The following is a 15,345-nucleotide window of genomic DNA, read 5'->3' on the forward strand; positions in this document are numbered from 1 at the left end:
ATCACAGTATATTTTCTGGATTTGATTGAAAATTCAATTACATTTTATGCTAATAAATAAATAAGATATGAAGCCATTAATACATATCAAATAATGTTTTTTTTAATCAGTGATATATAAACTTTTTGGATTATATTTTTTTTAGCTTCTGCTGAAAACTACAGAGGAAGTGGAGTTGAGAGTGGTACATGTTCTCACTCAGTGTCCATCTGTGAGGCAGGGCAGTTTATTTATTGTCAGATATCTCTGGATCAATTGCCCACTGGGGTAGGATGACTACCTGAAATATTCAACACAGAGGTGAGCTGTTTGGTAACTCCATTCACTATTCAGACCCAGGGCAAGTTGAACTAGTAGGAGTCAGGGTTCAATTTCCTGAGGAGAATATAGTGAGACCAGGAAGAATTCTGCTCTGAAAGACAGATTGAGGAACACTGCAAGTTTTGGGAACAGAACCTCAAAATAGGGTCTGAACCCTATATGCAGGAAAATTCAGGCTCAGGAACATGAGGGGCTGGCAGCAAACTATCAGAAGAGGCTCTCTCTGAAGGTAGTGGAGCTCAGGAAACGATGTGGGACTTCACAGAGAGCATGAGAATATGAAACTCCAAGTCAAAACTTCATCAAAATGAAACCTGTCTTACATACACTATGCCATAGAGATAATACTGGTAGATGAAATATTAAAGTCTTACCAAAAGCAAGAGAGTTAAGAGGCTAAGAAATCATAAATAGTCAGTGCTTTAAAAGAGTTGGTTTGGGAACTGGTAAGAGTTCAAGCCTGTTTGGTGAGGTTTTAGCAAACTTCCTCTATAGGAGAGGGTGAATGCTGATGACTGTCAATTAGCCAGTGTTGGAGATGCTTGGCAGCTAGCGAACGAGCAGTATTACCAAAACCCACCTTTCCTACACCTTCTCAACCACAGGCATTTATGTTCTTTACACAAAAATTCTGTACAAGTCTTTAAGCCAATCCAAGTCAAACAGGAACTTTTATCCCTCGACAGAAGATTTAGCATTAGTCTTGGCAGCCATTGGTCTCAAATAAGGGGCTAAGCCATGGAACCTTTGTGCCTAACGAGCAATATCCTTCTCCTAACCTCAGCCTTCTCGGCTTCTTCCTGTTTTGTCAGCTAGAGTTCAGTCCAAACTATCTGAACTCCAGCTCAGTCGTTAGAGTACCTGACAACTCCCATAGCTTTAAAACCCCTGTTTCATTTGCCCTTGCCGGATGGGGGTGGTGTGTGATGACAGGAGTGTCAGAGGTGGAAACAGACCCTGATGTTTTGATCTGTGGAATTTTAAGGACTGAGTTTGAGCACTGATTCCACCATATACTACTGATGTGATCCTGTGCAGGGTTGACTATTTCACTGAAGTATTGATAGGGTTAATTGAGACAACCCATACAAAGAATCCAGCAAACCACCTAGGATTAACAAGTAACTGAATCGCTTTGCTGTACAGCAGAAATTAACACAACATTGTGAATCAACCATACTTCAATAAAAAAAAATTTTTAAGTATTTAGCAAATATTAGATATCAAGTGCTGCCTGAGATTCTACTCGCAGAAAACTAACCCAGTGCTATGATGCTGTTGCCCCACAGATTGTCCTACTTCCTTTCTGTCCTAAAACAGCAACAAAAATAATCATTCCTTAGGAAATACATCTGACCACATATATAAAGTGCACACCAACATGCCTGAATTTTAGTAATTGTCAGTAAGTGTAAATTGCCACATTTTGTCTTTTTGAATACCAGTGTGGTAGAGACTGTTGTTTGTTTATCTAGAAACCATTCTCTTTATTTCTCCTTCCTCATATAACCACCATTTTGTTCAGACCCCTCCCAACTCACTCAAGGGAAGCTGACAGCATGTTCAGCTCCAGAGGGGGTCATATTCAGTAGGTCTTAATTATTCCCAGCCAATTATAGGATCCTGTACCTCATGTGGGTGAGCCAAAATGGCCTTTCCTGAGTGATTGTTATTTGACCAGAGATGGGCACAGGCTTTACTTGGTTCTGTCAATCTGAAGGGAACAGCTTTTAGTTCCATGGTTAAGAGAGTATTTTTAGTCTCTCTCTCTTCCCAAGCATGCAACCTAAACTGCTTCTAGCAGCCATTCGGTGCTGATGAGTGAAGCCAGCCTGAGGAAGAGTTTAAAGTTGAAAAATCATCTGACCATATTTGTAAAGTCCAGAAAATGGAATTCTCCCATTTGAGATAATTCTTCTCCTTATTAAGCCAGCCCAAATAAGGTTCATTCATTCACTGCATCCAAAAGCATCTCAAATGACAAAAACCATTCTCTGCATTTTTTTTCTTTTTTCTAATCATTGGAGCAGATCTGATCAGATCAGATCATTCTGATCACAGTCATTTTTCTTTTGTGATCTCCATGCTTCCTTGGTTGATTTCATCCATTGCCAGTGGTTCTAATGACCCTCTATGTATTGATATATTCAAGTCAGAACTCACTACTGAGCGCCAAAATCATATTTCCAAATATCATTAGTTATCTCCTCCTGAGTCACCCACAAGTTTCTCCAAATTAGCATCCTAATCTTATAATTCCCATCTATGTTAGTATGACCTCTTCCTCTACGCATATTCTCATCATTTGTTGTATTGTCATCCACTTAACTTGAAACTTCAAGACTTCATTCTCATCTTCTCTTTCTAGCACCTATCCCATCGGCAGTGCATATTTGTCTTTTCTACTTCCGAAAGTAGCCCTGAATTTATTTCCTCTTTGCCTTCATCGTGTAACTCTGTAGGCAAAGTTCTCCCTCATCTCTCATATGGGGTGCTGCAATCTCCTCTTCTTTGAACTCCCAGCCATGAATTTCTCCTCCTTCCATCTATCCTCGAGATACAAAGTATTATGTTTCTAAATCAAAAAGTGATTTCCTCCTTTTTTCCTGCAGGAAAATCAAACTGTTCAGCATATCTTCTGCAGCTCTTCATGACCAGACCCCACTCCACCTCTCTGGGTTGATTTTCTTCTAGACTTTCTTTCACACATTTCCAGGCTCCAACCTAGAAATGTCTGATGAGGATGTCTCACTTTTCTCCAAGCATGCCATGTTTCCTCTTGATACCGCATATTTATAAGTGCTTCTTCCTCTGCTTCAAATGTCCTGACCTCATTTCTCTGCCTGGAAAACTATTATTTATTCTCTAACATTCAGCTCAGTAATCTCCTAAATATTTATCCTTAGCAGCAACCTAAGCTCTCAGCCCGAATTAATCTCTCCCTGCCCTGTATTCAAAGCATGGTATACAGAACTTCTCATATAGTATTCTCCACATCATGGTATTATTTGTAGCTTGTGAGTCTAGATCTGCTCTTAAACCATTAGCACTTTAATAAAGGGAGAGTGCATGATTCACCTGGGAATCTCTCAGACTAGTTAACACAGTGTCTGGCATATAATAATGTTTTAATAAAAGTCTATGAAAGGAAAAACAGCAGGATCTCTCAGGGCACCACTCGATGGAGAATGCATGTTTTCTCAGGAAAGGTTAGATTTTGTATCAGTTGTGGTTTGTGCTAACTACACTCGTACTCTTTCATCTGTCTATCACCTGGCAATTCTGCTTCACTTTCCAGGTTATCCTCAAGGACAAATAACTTGGAAACTCCTCTTTCAGCCGAAAGCTGAAAAATACATAGCTCGTCTCCTAGGTCTAAATGGAAGAATAAAGATAATCATGAATTCATTTCTAATAAACAACCCATCACAGCCTAAAGCTCTTAGAAGTGAAAAATTCATGATATCCACATCTACAAAATGCAATGAGGTTTGAATAAAATCAACAGAGAGGCATAAATTGATATAATGCTTTTTATGTCTTCTGTTACAGCCGTATTGGGGTTTTTTTTTGCCCAGAGTAAAGCGGTTGTTTTAAGGTAAAGGGAGTGTTTTGCCAGAGCAGGGCAGAGGATGCAGAGCCAAACTTATTTCGACGCAACCACGGATCACTACTCAGGAGCCTTCCTAAAGAACAGTTCACCATATGTGCTGTAACACCTTGTGGGACACAGTGGTACTCTGTTTCCAAGCTTCCTGACACAGATGATGGCCTGCAGCCAAGTATTATGTGCTGTATTTCCAAGTAGCTTTGCAATGGTGCTACATTCTTCTAAAGTGTTGCTTTGCCCTTTCTTGTGTGAAGGTCTTGGCACATGAATCAGGAGGCTTTGCAGGGTTTATGGGAATGTAATTTCTCAGTTTCATGGAGGTCTGGCACATTCATGAATATGATGAAATTCATTAGATTGAAATGGAATCCAAATTGTCATCATGAGACGATTCTGAATAAAACACATGTTCCCTGATGAATCTATGCTGGAAAAAAGCTGTAAAACAACAGTTTATGTGTGGCATATTCCTGTATTGTAATCACATTTTAAACTTGTTTAGTGAGAAAATCAATTGAGAAAATCTAGAATAAATAGTGCTGGGTTCATCATCATCGTCATCATTTCTTGAGTGCTTCCTGTGTGCTTGAAGGTATTAGTGCATTTAAATATCCCAAGAATCTTATGAAGCAAGGCACCGCTATTACACTCATTTTCGAGAAATTGAGTTATGGAGTCTTGGTGTACACAGAGGACCAGGAGGCACCAAAGAAAGAGGCAGACCACTCCAGATTGGTAGGCGGCAGGTTTAATTAGCAAAGGAACTTACATACAAGTCTTGTTTTGGGCAGCCATAAAACAAGTAGATCTCTGCACCTGCCCACCAGAATCTTAAAAGTTTATATAGAGATCTTAACTGGGCTGCCATGTGTATCATCCAGATGGTCTCACCAACATCTTATTCTCTCAAGGCTGCGTCCTTGAAAATGGCTCCTACTGTGGAAATGGGGGGCAAAGCATACATCCCAAAGACAGGGACAGGGATAAGTAGCCTCCAACTGCCCTGCCCAGATCCAGCTCGAGGGTCAACTGGTGGTCACATCCTCCAGATTTCTTCCTCAAACAGGTATAAAAGTAACTTTTCCAGAGGTGCACGGGCAGGAAGTAGCAGAACTAGAAATGGAATCCAGATCGTCTTCACAGCCTACATACTTTATCACTATGCAAATTGCCTCTGTTTTAGTATTATCCAAAGAGAACAATTGACCTTCTGAAAAAGGTGAAAATTGGACTTTCACATCCCTGAGGTCAAGATATAGTGCCAGTTATAAAATTTACTTTATTTTACCCTTTGATCATGCCATTAGCACTTGTGCATGACCTCGTCTTGAATACTCAGGAGTCATTTACGTGTAAATTACCTTTACCTAACTTTTATTAATTTAACATGATTTAATCTCTGAATTGTGTATTTGAAAGTAATCCAGAAAATACACAAGAGCAAACATAGCCTGGAAGTTTCAAACAGCTAATTTGAATACTTCCAAAAAATAATAAACAAGTTGTTTAAGGTTATTTTGAAATCCAACAAAAAGCCAACTTAATCAATGTCATGGTCAGGTGGACAATATTTCAAGGTACAAATGAAACTGCAAGGAGTAGCTTTCAGAAGAGAGAGGAGTCGGCTATACAGTCACCCCAAAATGTAGTCTGCAACCTCTTAGGTGCAGTAAAGTCATCCAATTAAAATTACAGTTAATGGATTGCAATGACCAACTTGACCCTATTATTACAAGCTGTGAAAAAAGAACTCTGAAAAATAGATTTTCACCTTAGAAGATATGAATTAAAACACTGCTAGAATATATTCATATCAAGTTGAGAGACCCTTGCCGACTCACTATGAGAGGAAATGCTATCCAATTTTCAACTTCCTACAGGAGCTGAGAAGTAAAACATGTTCAGAAAGTAGAATGAAATCAATATCGTAGCAACCAAATTAATCTTTCATTAGCAAATAAAAACCATGTATCCTCATCAAATCTCAAAGGCTAAATGGTAAAAATCCCAGGAGCTTAAGATAGAAAACATACCATTAAAGCTTGAAAATCCCATTTATCAGTAAAAGCAAGCATATCTTTAATGCTATCCTTTCATAATTTGTGAAGTACAACTTCCACCTTCGGTTAATACATTGGGTAGGCAAAAGCTCTTTACATGAATCACTCTGAGGAGGAAAATGAAATGTTTATAGAGTAGAAGGCTCAATGCAAGGAGGAGAGGTTAGAAATGGAATTTCCATGTCAACACTGCGTGGAAGGGGAGAAGGCACTCTGGCACAGAAACTCAGTTAGTTCCAGAGAAGACTGAAGGAAATAGAGACAAATTTCAGACCCTAATTCTCTCCCTTTGCTTTAGCTAAACCACCAAAGGAAGCAATCTGGGCTTCTTCCAAAGGAGAGAAAAGGGAAAGAAAAAAATAGATATAGATATAGATGTTGATAGTATACAGGTACAGAGTATATATACATAATATAAATAATGTGTACAAAATAAACATAAATACACATGTATAGAGTCTTAACTGGCATTTTGGATTTCATGTAAAGACTGCCAAATTCTTCAGCAATCATTTTCAAATTTTATAGGTCCATCATCATAAATGCAAAATTCAACGTTAAATAGGTTTACACAATAAGAGAAGGCAGTAGAACCCTCTCTGCTGTGATAGCTTGCAGAGGGTAGGAGTCAAGTGTGATGTACTAAACAGAAGTTCTGTGCCCTGACGTCTTAGAGGTTTGATTATGTTGTTAATCAACTTTTCAATGGTATTGTTTGTCAATTTCTTTTTTTTTAACATCTTTATTGGATTAAAATTGCTTTACATGGTATGTTAGTTTCTGCTGTATAACAAAGTGAATCAGCTATACATACATACACATATATCACCATATCTCCTCCCTCTTGCATCTCCCTCCCACTCTCCCTATCCAACCTCCCTAGGTGGACACAAAGCGCCGAGCTGATCTCCCTGTGCTATGAGGCTGCTTCCAATTAGCTATCTATTTTACATTTGGTAGTGTATATATGTCCATGGCACTCTCTCACTTTGTTCCAGCTTATGCTTCCCTTTCCCCACGTCCTCAAGTGCATTCTCTACTTCTGCGTCTTTATTCCTGTCCTGCCCCTGGGTTCTTCAGAACCTTTTCTTTTTTGATTCTTCTATATGTGTTAGCATATGGTATTTGTTTTTCTCTTTCTGACTTACTTCACTGACAGACTCTAGGTCCACCCATCTCACTACAAATAATTCAATTTCATTTCTTTTCATGGCTGAGTAATATTCCATTGTATATATGTGCCACATCTTCTTTATCCATTCATCTGTCGATGGACACTTAGGTTTCTTCCATGTCCTGGCTATTGTAAATAGTGCTACAATGAACACTGTGGTGCATGGCACTTTTTTGAATTATGGTTTTCTCAGGGTACATGCCCAGTAGTGGGATTGCTGGGTCATATGGTAGTCCTACTTTTAGTTTTTTAAGGAACCACCATATTATTCTCCATAGTGGCTGTATCAGTTTACATTACCACCAACAGTGCGAGAAGGTTCCCTTTTCTCCAAACCCTCTCCAGCATTTATTGTTTGTAGATTTTTTGATGATGGCCATTCTGACCAGTGTGAGGTGATATCTCATTGAAGTTTTGACTTGCATTTCTCTAATGACTAGTGATGTTGAGCATTCTTTCATGTGTTTGTTGGCAATCTGTATATCTTCTTTAGAGAAATGTCTATTTAGGTCTTCTGCCCATTTTTGGATTGGGTTTTTTGCTTTTTTGATATTGAACTGCATGAGCTGCTTGTATATTTTGGAGATTAATCCTTTGTCAGTTGCTTCATTTGCAAATATTTTCTCCCATTCTGAAGGTTGTCATTCCATCTTGTTTATGGTTTCCTTTGCTGTGCAAAAGGTTTGAAGTTTCATTAGGTCCCATTTGTTTATTTTTGTTTTTATTTCCATTTCTCTAGGAGGTGGGTCAAAAAGGATCTTACTGTGATTTATGTCATAGAGTGTGCTGCCTATGTTTTCCTCTAAGAGTTTTATAGTGTCTGGCCTTACAATTAGGTCTTTAATCCATTTAGAGTTTATTTTCATGTATGGTGTTAGGGAGTATTCTAATTTCATTCTTTTCCATGTAGCTGTCCAGTTTTCCCAGCACCACTTATTGAAGGGCTGTCTTTTCTCCATTGTATATTCTTGCCTCCTTTATCAAAGATAAGGTGACCATATGTGTGTGGGTTTATCTCTGGGCTTTCTCTCCTGTTCCATTGATCTATATTTCTGTGTTTGTGCCAGTATCATACTGTCCTGATTACTGTAGCTTTGTAGTATAGTCTGAAGTCCAGGAGCCTGATTCCTCCAGCTGTTTTCTTTTCTCAAGATTGCTTTGGCTATTCGAGGTCTTTTGTGCTTCCATACAAATTGTGAAATTTTTTGTTCTAGTTCTGTGAAAAATGCCAGTGGTAGTTTGATAACTACCACTAGTAGATTGTTTTGGGTAGTATAGTCATTTTCACAGTGTTGATTCTTCCAATGGAAGAACATGGTATATCTCTCCATCTGTTTGTATCATCTTTAACTTTTTTCATCAGTGTCTTATAGTTTTCTGCATACAGGTCTTTTGTCTCCTTAGGGAGGTTTATTTCTAGGTATCTTATTCTTTTTGTTGCAATGGTAAATGGGAGTGTTTCTTTAATTTCTCTTTGAGATTTTTCATCATTCGTGTATAGGAATGCAAGAGATTGCTGTACATTAATTTTGTATCCTGCTACTTTACCAAATTCATTGATTAGCTCTAGTAGTTTTCTGGTAGCATCTTTAGGATTCTCTATGTATAGTATCATGTCATCTGCAAACAGTGACAATTTTACTTATTCTTTTTTGATTTGGATTCCTTTTATTTATTTTTCTTCTCTGATTGCTGTGGCTAAAACTTCCAAAGCTCTGTTAAATAACAGTGCTGAGAGTGGGCAACCTTGTCTTGTTCCTGATCTTAGTGGAACTGGTTTCAGTTTTTTACCATTGAGAACGATGTTGGCTGTGGGTTTCTCATATGTGGCCCTTATAATGGTGAGGTAAGTTCCCTCTATACCTACTTCTGGGAGGGTTTTTATCATAAATCAGTGTTGAATTGTGTTGAAAGCTTTTTCTGCATCTATTGAGATGATCATATGATTTTTCTCCTTCAATTTGTTAATATGGTTTATCAAATTGATTTGCGTATATTGAAGAACCCTTGCATTCCTGGGATAAACCCCACTTGATCATGGTGCATTATCCTTTTAATATGCTGTTGGATTCTGTTTGCTAGTATTTTGTTGAGGATTTTTGCACCTATGTTCATCAGTGATGTTGGTCTGTTGTTTTCTATTTTTGTGACATCTTTGTCTGGTTTTGGTATCAGGGTGATGGTGGCCTCGTAGAATGAGTTTGGGAGTGTTCCTCCCTCTGCTATATTTTGGAAGAGTTTGAGAAGGATAGGTGTTAGCTCTTCTCTAAATGTTTGATAGAATTCGCCTGGGAAGCCATCTGGTCCTAGGCTTTTGTTTGTTGGAAGATTTTTAATCACAGTTTCAATTTCAGTGCTTGTGATTGGTCTGTTCATATTTTCTATTTCTTCCTTATTCTGTCTTGGCAGCTTGTGCATTTCTAAGAATTTGTCCATTTCTTCCAGGTTGTCCATTTTATTGTCATAGAGTTGCTTGTAGTAATCTCTCATGATCCTTTGTATTTCTGTAGTGTCAGTTGTTACTTCCCCTTTTTCATTTCTAATTCTATTGATTTGAGTGTTCTCCCTTTTTTTCTTAATGAGTCTGGCTAATGGTTTATTAATTTTGTTTATCTGCTCAAAGAAGCAGCTTTTAGTTTTATTGATCTTTGATACCATTTCCTTCATTTGTTTTTCATTTATTTGTCATCTCATCTTTATGATTTCTTTCCTTCTGCTAACTTTGGGGGATTTTTGTTCTTCTTTCTCTAATTGCTTTAGGTGTAAGATTATGCTGTTTATTTGATATGTTTCTTGTTTCTTGAGGTAGGGTTGTATTGCTATCAACTTCCATCTTAGAACTGCTTGTGCTGCATCCCATAGGTTTTGAGTCATTGTGTTTTCATTGTCATTTGTTTCTAGGTTTTTTTTGATTTCCTCCTTGATTTCTTCAATGATCTCTTGGTTATTTAGTGGCATATTGTTTAGCCCCCATGTGTTTATATTTTTTACGGATTTTTTTCTGTAATGAAATCTAGTCTCATAGCATTGTGGTTAGAAAATATACTTGATATGATTTCAATTTTCTTAAATTTACCAAGGCTTGATTTGTGACCCAAGACATGATCTATCCTGGAGAATGTTCTATGAGCACTTGAGAAGAAAGTGTGTTCTGATGTTTTTGGATGGAATGTCCTATGAATATCAATTAAGTCCATCTTGTTTAATGTATCATTTAAAGCCTGTGTTTCCTTATTTATTTTCATTTTGGATGATCTGTCCGTTGGTGAAAGTGCAGTGTTAAAGTCCCCTACTATTATTGTGTTACTGTCGATTTCCCCTTTTATGGCTGTTAGCATTTGCCTTATGTATTGGGGTGCTCCTATGTTAGGTGCATAAATATTTACAATTATTCTTTCTTCTTCTTGGATTGATCCCTTGATAATTATGTAGTGTCCTTCTTTGTCTCTGGTAACATTCGTTTTTTTAAAGTCTATTTTTTCTGATATGAGAATTGCTACTCTAGCTTTCTTTTGACTTCCTTTTGCATGGAATATCTTTTCCATCCCCACTTTCAATCCATATGCGTCCCTAGGTCTGAAGTGGGTCTCTTGTAGACAGCATACATATGGGTCTTTTTTTTTTATCCCTTAAGCCAGTCTATGTCTTTTGGTTGGAGGATTTAATACATTTACATTTAAGGTAGTTATCCATATATATGTTGCTACTACCATTTTCTAAATTGTTTTGGGTTTGTTATTGTAGGTCTTTTCTTCTCTTGTGTTTCCTGTCTAGAGAAGGTCCTTTAGCATTTCTGGTAAAGCTGGTTTGGTGCTGCTGAATTCTCTCAGCTTTTGCTTGTCTGAAAACCTTTTGATTTCTCCGTTGAATCTGAATGAGATCCTTGCTGGGTAGAGTAATCTTGGTTGCAGGTTTTTCCCTTTCATCACTTTAAATATGTCCTGCCACTCCCTTCTGGCTTGCAGAGTTTCTGCTGAAAGATCAGCTGCTAACCTTATGGGGATTCCTTTGTATGTTATTTGTTGCTTCTCCCTTCCTGCTTTTAATATTTTTTCTTTGTATATAATTTTTGATAGTTTGATCAATATGTGTCTTGTCATGTTTCTGCTTGGATTTATCCTGTATGGGACTCTCTGTCCTTCCTGGACTTGATTATTTCCTTTCCCATATTATGGAAGTTTTCAACTATAATCTCTTCAAATACTTTCTCAGTTCCCCCTTTTTTTTTTTTCTCTTCTTCTTCTGGGACCCCTATAATTTGAATGTTGCTCTGTTTAATGTTGTCCCAGAGACCTCTGGGACTGCCCTCAATTCTTTTCATTCTTTTTTCTTTATTCTGCTCTGTGGTAGTTAATTCAACTATTTTATCTTCCAGGTCACTTATCCATTCTTCTGCCTCAGTTATTCTGCTATTGATTCTTTCTAGAGAATTTTTTTTTTTTTTTTTTTTTTGCAGTACGCGGGTCTCTCACTGTTGTGGCCTATCCCATTGCAGAGCACAGGCTCCGGACGCACAGGCTCAGCGAGTGGTTTCCTCATAACCACTTCTGTATTAGACTTGTATAGATCAAATGCATTAAAAGATATCTGCAGGGAGTAATGTCAGTATCATGGTAGAATGAGACACTCCCTTTGTATCTCCCCTTCAATCTGCAACCAGTGAATCATCCACAACTCAACAAAGGTGCCTATACTCAATACACCAGGACACTGGAGAATTCCACACATCTGTACATCTAAAGGTGGGTAGGCTGAAACACATAAAGTAGAACCAGGGTACAGGGGAACAAGTGATATTGCAATCCCAGATCCTTAGCTGTGGTGGCTGAACCTACTGCTCCAGAGAACACAGTAGCATCAGGGTAGGCAGCACACAATTCCAACCTCTCAGCCATAGTGATGTCTGTGGCCACAGGGAATGAAGCAGCAGTGGCAGTGGGGCCAGTGACCCTGTCCCTCCAGTGATGGAGGTGCTCATGACTCTTACCACCCTTCTTGTCCACAGCAGTGGCACCCACAAATCCAACAATCCCAGACATGACAGAGGCACCCGCTACCCTGGCTCCTCCCTCACCTTCACCCTCCTCTCACGGCAGCAGAGCTTGCAACACAAGAGACCCCAGATATGGCAGAAGGGCTTGCCATCCTTGTACCCCAGGCAGGGATGCCACTGACACTAGCAGCAGAAAGGTACCAATGACCCCAGAGGCACAAGCAGGGACAACAAGGGCACCAGGCAACACCTCTGAGAGAGGTGGTAGAGGGTAGAAAGTGCCAACTCTCGAATATAACCAGGGGTAGCTCAGGTAAGAGAAACCAAAAACTTGTACTGTAGCGCCACCTACTGGAAACCAATAGAAAGCCCTTTAATTCTAACCCCCTGAATAGAATGAAGTGGGAAAAAAGAAAAAAGAAAGATAAAAGGCTTTACCTAAGAAGATGTTTGCTACTTCAAATGCACTGGCAGAAGAGCAACTCATCAAACACTATGAAGAAACACTATAACACAAAAATAAAATGGCAATTCTCTAGAAACTAAACTTAAAGTCAATCTAACGAGAATTCAAAATCACTATCATGAAGAACCTCAATGAGCTACAAGAAAACTCAAAAAGGCAGTTCAATAAGATTTGGAATAAAATTCGTGAACAGGAGGAATACTTGACCAGAGATTTAAACTCTAGAAAAGAACCAAACAGAAATTATGGAACTAAAGAATTCAATAAATGAGATAAAGAATGTGCCAAAAAGCATTTTAAAAAGAGCAGACCATATGGAAGAGAGAATTTGCAAACTTGAAGATAGAAATCTAGAAGTGATACAGGTAGGAGAGGAGAGAAAATTAAGATCTCAAAAAATGACAAAATTCTGTAAGAACTATTGAACTCTTTTAGGAAGGGAAACTTTAGGAAAATGAATATCCCAGAAGGAGAAGGGGTGGGGGGAGAAGGGAGCAGAGAGTTTATTTAAAGAAATAATAGCCCTTCTTATTAGATTGATTGAAATTCTTTACCCGTGCCATGAGGAAAAGGAACATGTTAATGTGAATTTCGGTGTGAATAAAGAAAAAGGGGAAATTACATAGGAAGGAAAGTCTATGGAGGAGATAAATGATGGGTATCAAACTTTGGAGGTGGCCTAATGTGTCCACTAGAATTAGGCACCTGAGAACTGCCATAGGAAGGGAGGAAAGGAAGGAGAGGTCCCCAAAAGAAGCAAGGCAGGGGTGATATTTAAGCCAAGCACTGCCTTCTTTATATACTTAACTGGCTTGATTCTGCCAGGTATTTCTTTCACTAGGACCAAAATGTTCAAGACAAAAATGAAATAGCTAAACTCAATGCTGAACTATGTTCAAGTCAATTTTTCTTTAGAATGTAAAAAGCACAAAAATATTGGTAAAGACGTGGACACTGGGCCAAAAATGCAGCTGGGAATAAAGGTGATGAGCATCCTTTTTTGGTGTGGCGATCTCACATGAGCTCTGTGCGTTCCCCTGCTCATGCCTTAAAGATGATCTTCGTGTCCATGCTCCTTGCCAGTCTTTCAGGAGCAACACCTCTCTGTTTTAGGTTTTCCGGAGGTATATTCTGAGTTATATGAGATGAAACGAGAGATGACCAACGCTAAAATAATCTGCACATTCTCACGGTTTGCTGCTTTCCCTTTTCTCCTTTTCTCTTGGATTTCTTCTTTTTCCAAGAAATAAGAGTCCAACGTATTTCACCTGTATTTCTTCTCCCCCTCCCCCTCCCCAGCCCCCTGGTTCTGTGCATGTATATTGAAGAGGCATTGCTGTGGCAACCTTCTGTGAGGAAGCTTTCAAGCTGCTCTATTACTATATATTAAAGAAGATCATACCAGAGGGAACCATTTTTAAGGTAGAAGAAATTTAACCAAATTTATATCTCAAAATTAAGAGGCACCAGGACTCAGAGTGTAAAAATATTCTGTAAGTGAGTTCCTCATTTACAAATATTATTAGTGTTATTACTCTTTGTATTCATTTTTACCTTGGGTTTGGAAAACCATTTCCATTTTCCCCCTAGAACATACTGCAGATTGGCATCTGGTACAGTTGTTCTTAAGTGTATTCCTCAGTGTGTGCTATAATAAGTGTCTCTCTCTTTAGTCTCTTTGGTTTTCCGTAAATATCAACTCGTAATTTTCCTTTTCCTCCTCTGAAGTCCTATCTATGAAAACAAAACTACCATCTATAGAAGATGGATTGGCTCCTCTGTTAGATGAATCTGTCCCGTCCAAGAGCGTCATGAACTCAGCACGTTATGAAAAGCTATGACTTCCAAATGTGACTCTCAGGTGGGTATCAAGAGGTAAGGAATATTGGAAGTAAAGTCTAGCCTTCTGTTGTGTCCTTCTTTCCTTCCTTCCTAGCTCAGTTCTCAGGTTTCTAATTCCAATGGACATATTGGGCAGCCTCCAAAATTCGATACCCATCATTTATCTCCTCCCTAGAATTTCCTTTCTATGTAATTTCCCCTTTTTCTTAATTCACACTGAAATTCACATTAACATGTTCCTTTTCCTAAGGGCCCTGGTAAATAATTTCAATCAATCTAATAAAAAGGGCTAATGTTCACTAGGATACTATTGGCCTGTTTATGCTAAGCCCTTCATAAACATTATCTCATTCAATACTCACAGCCGTACTATGAAGTGGATACTATCAGTTTTTGTTTTTAAGGTGAAGAATTTGAATGTTAAAAGCCTTCCATCCCTTGCATAACAACACACAAATAATACGTGAAAGAGCCGGATTGAACCTGGTTCCCTTGGAGTGTGAGCTCAAGCTTCACGCTCTGGACCATCTCATCCATTGCTTCCAGCTAACTAACCCTGGTGAAGACGTCTGTGACCTGTAATGCCCTAGAGTGTCTTTCTCTTCTTCTGAAAGCTATTTTCTTTTTACAGAGGAATCTGTAATGCATCAGTAAAAGAACAGATTATGAAAGAGATTTAAGCTTGAGAAATGTTTGGCGCAATCTCTCAAATTCTACCAAAGTGACTGTCCTTTCCATTTTCACTAGCGTTGCTGTTTGAGCTTCTGCTCTGTTTCTTCCAGGGATAACCTCATATAGAAATGCGAGAATATGTCTACCTCAGAGTCCAATACTCAGGTACGTAGATGGCTGAGGCTTTTCTGGGTGACACACTGCTCC

At 38.6% G+C, this 15,345-nt stretch overlaps 1 protein-coding gene across 1 annotated transcript in view; it reads left to right on the forward strand.

Annotated features, from left to right (window-relative positions):
• Positions 1 to 13,978, forward strand: part of LOC149748582 (uncharacterized) — a 68,641-nt gene extending 54,663 nt beyond the window's left edge. Inside the window, 2 exon segments of the mRNA XM_089916814.1 lie at positions 11,814 to 11,896; positions 12,248 to 13,978. Of these exon segments, the coding sequence (XP_089772940.1) occupies positions 11,814 to 11,896; positions 12,248 to 12,339 (175 nt within the window). The 3' untranslated portion in view covers positions 12,340 to 13,978.
• The last annotated feature ends 1,367 nt before the right edge of the window (positions 13,979 to 15,345 follow it).

This window comes from Delphinapterus leucas, chromosome 8, assembly GCF_059928025.1.
Source record: "Delphinapterus leucas isolate spDelLeu-1000000601 "Yukka" chromosome 8, BTC_Dleu_Yukka2, whole genome shotgun sequence".
Classification (NCBI taxonomy): Eukaryota; Metazoa; Chordata; class Mammalia; order Artiodactyla; family Monodontidae; genus Delphinapterus; species Delphinapterus leucas.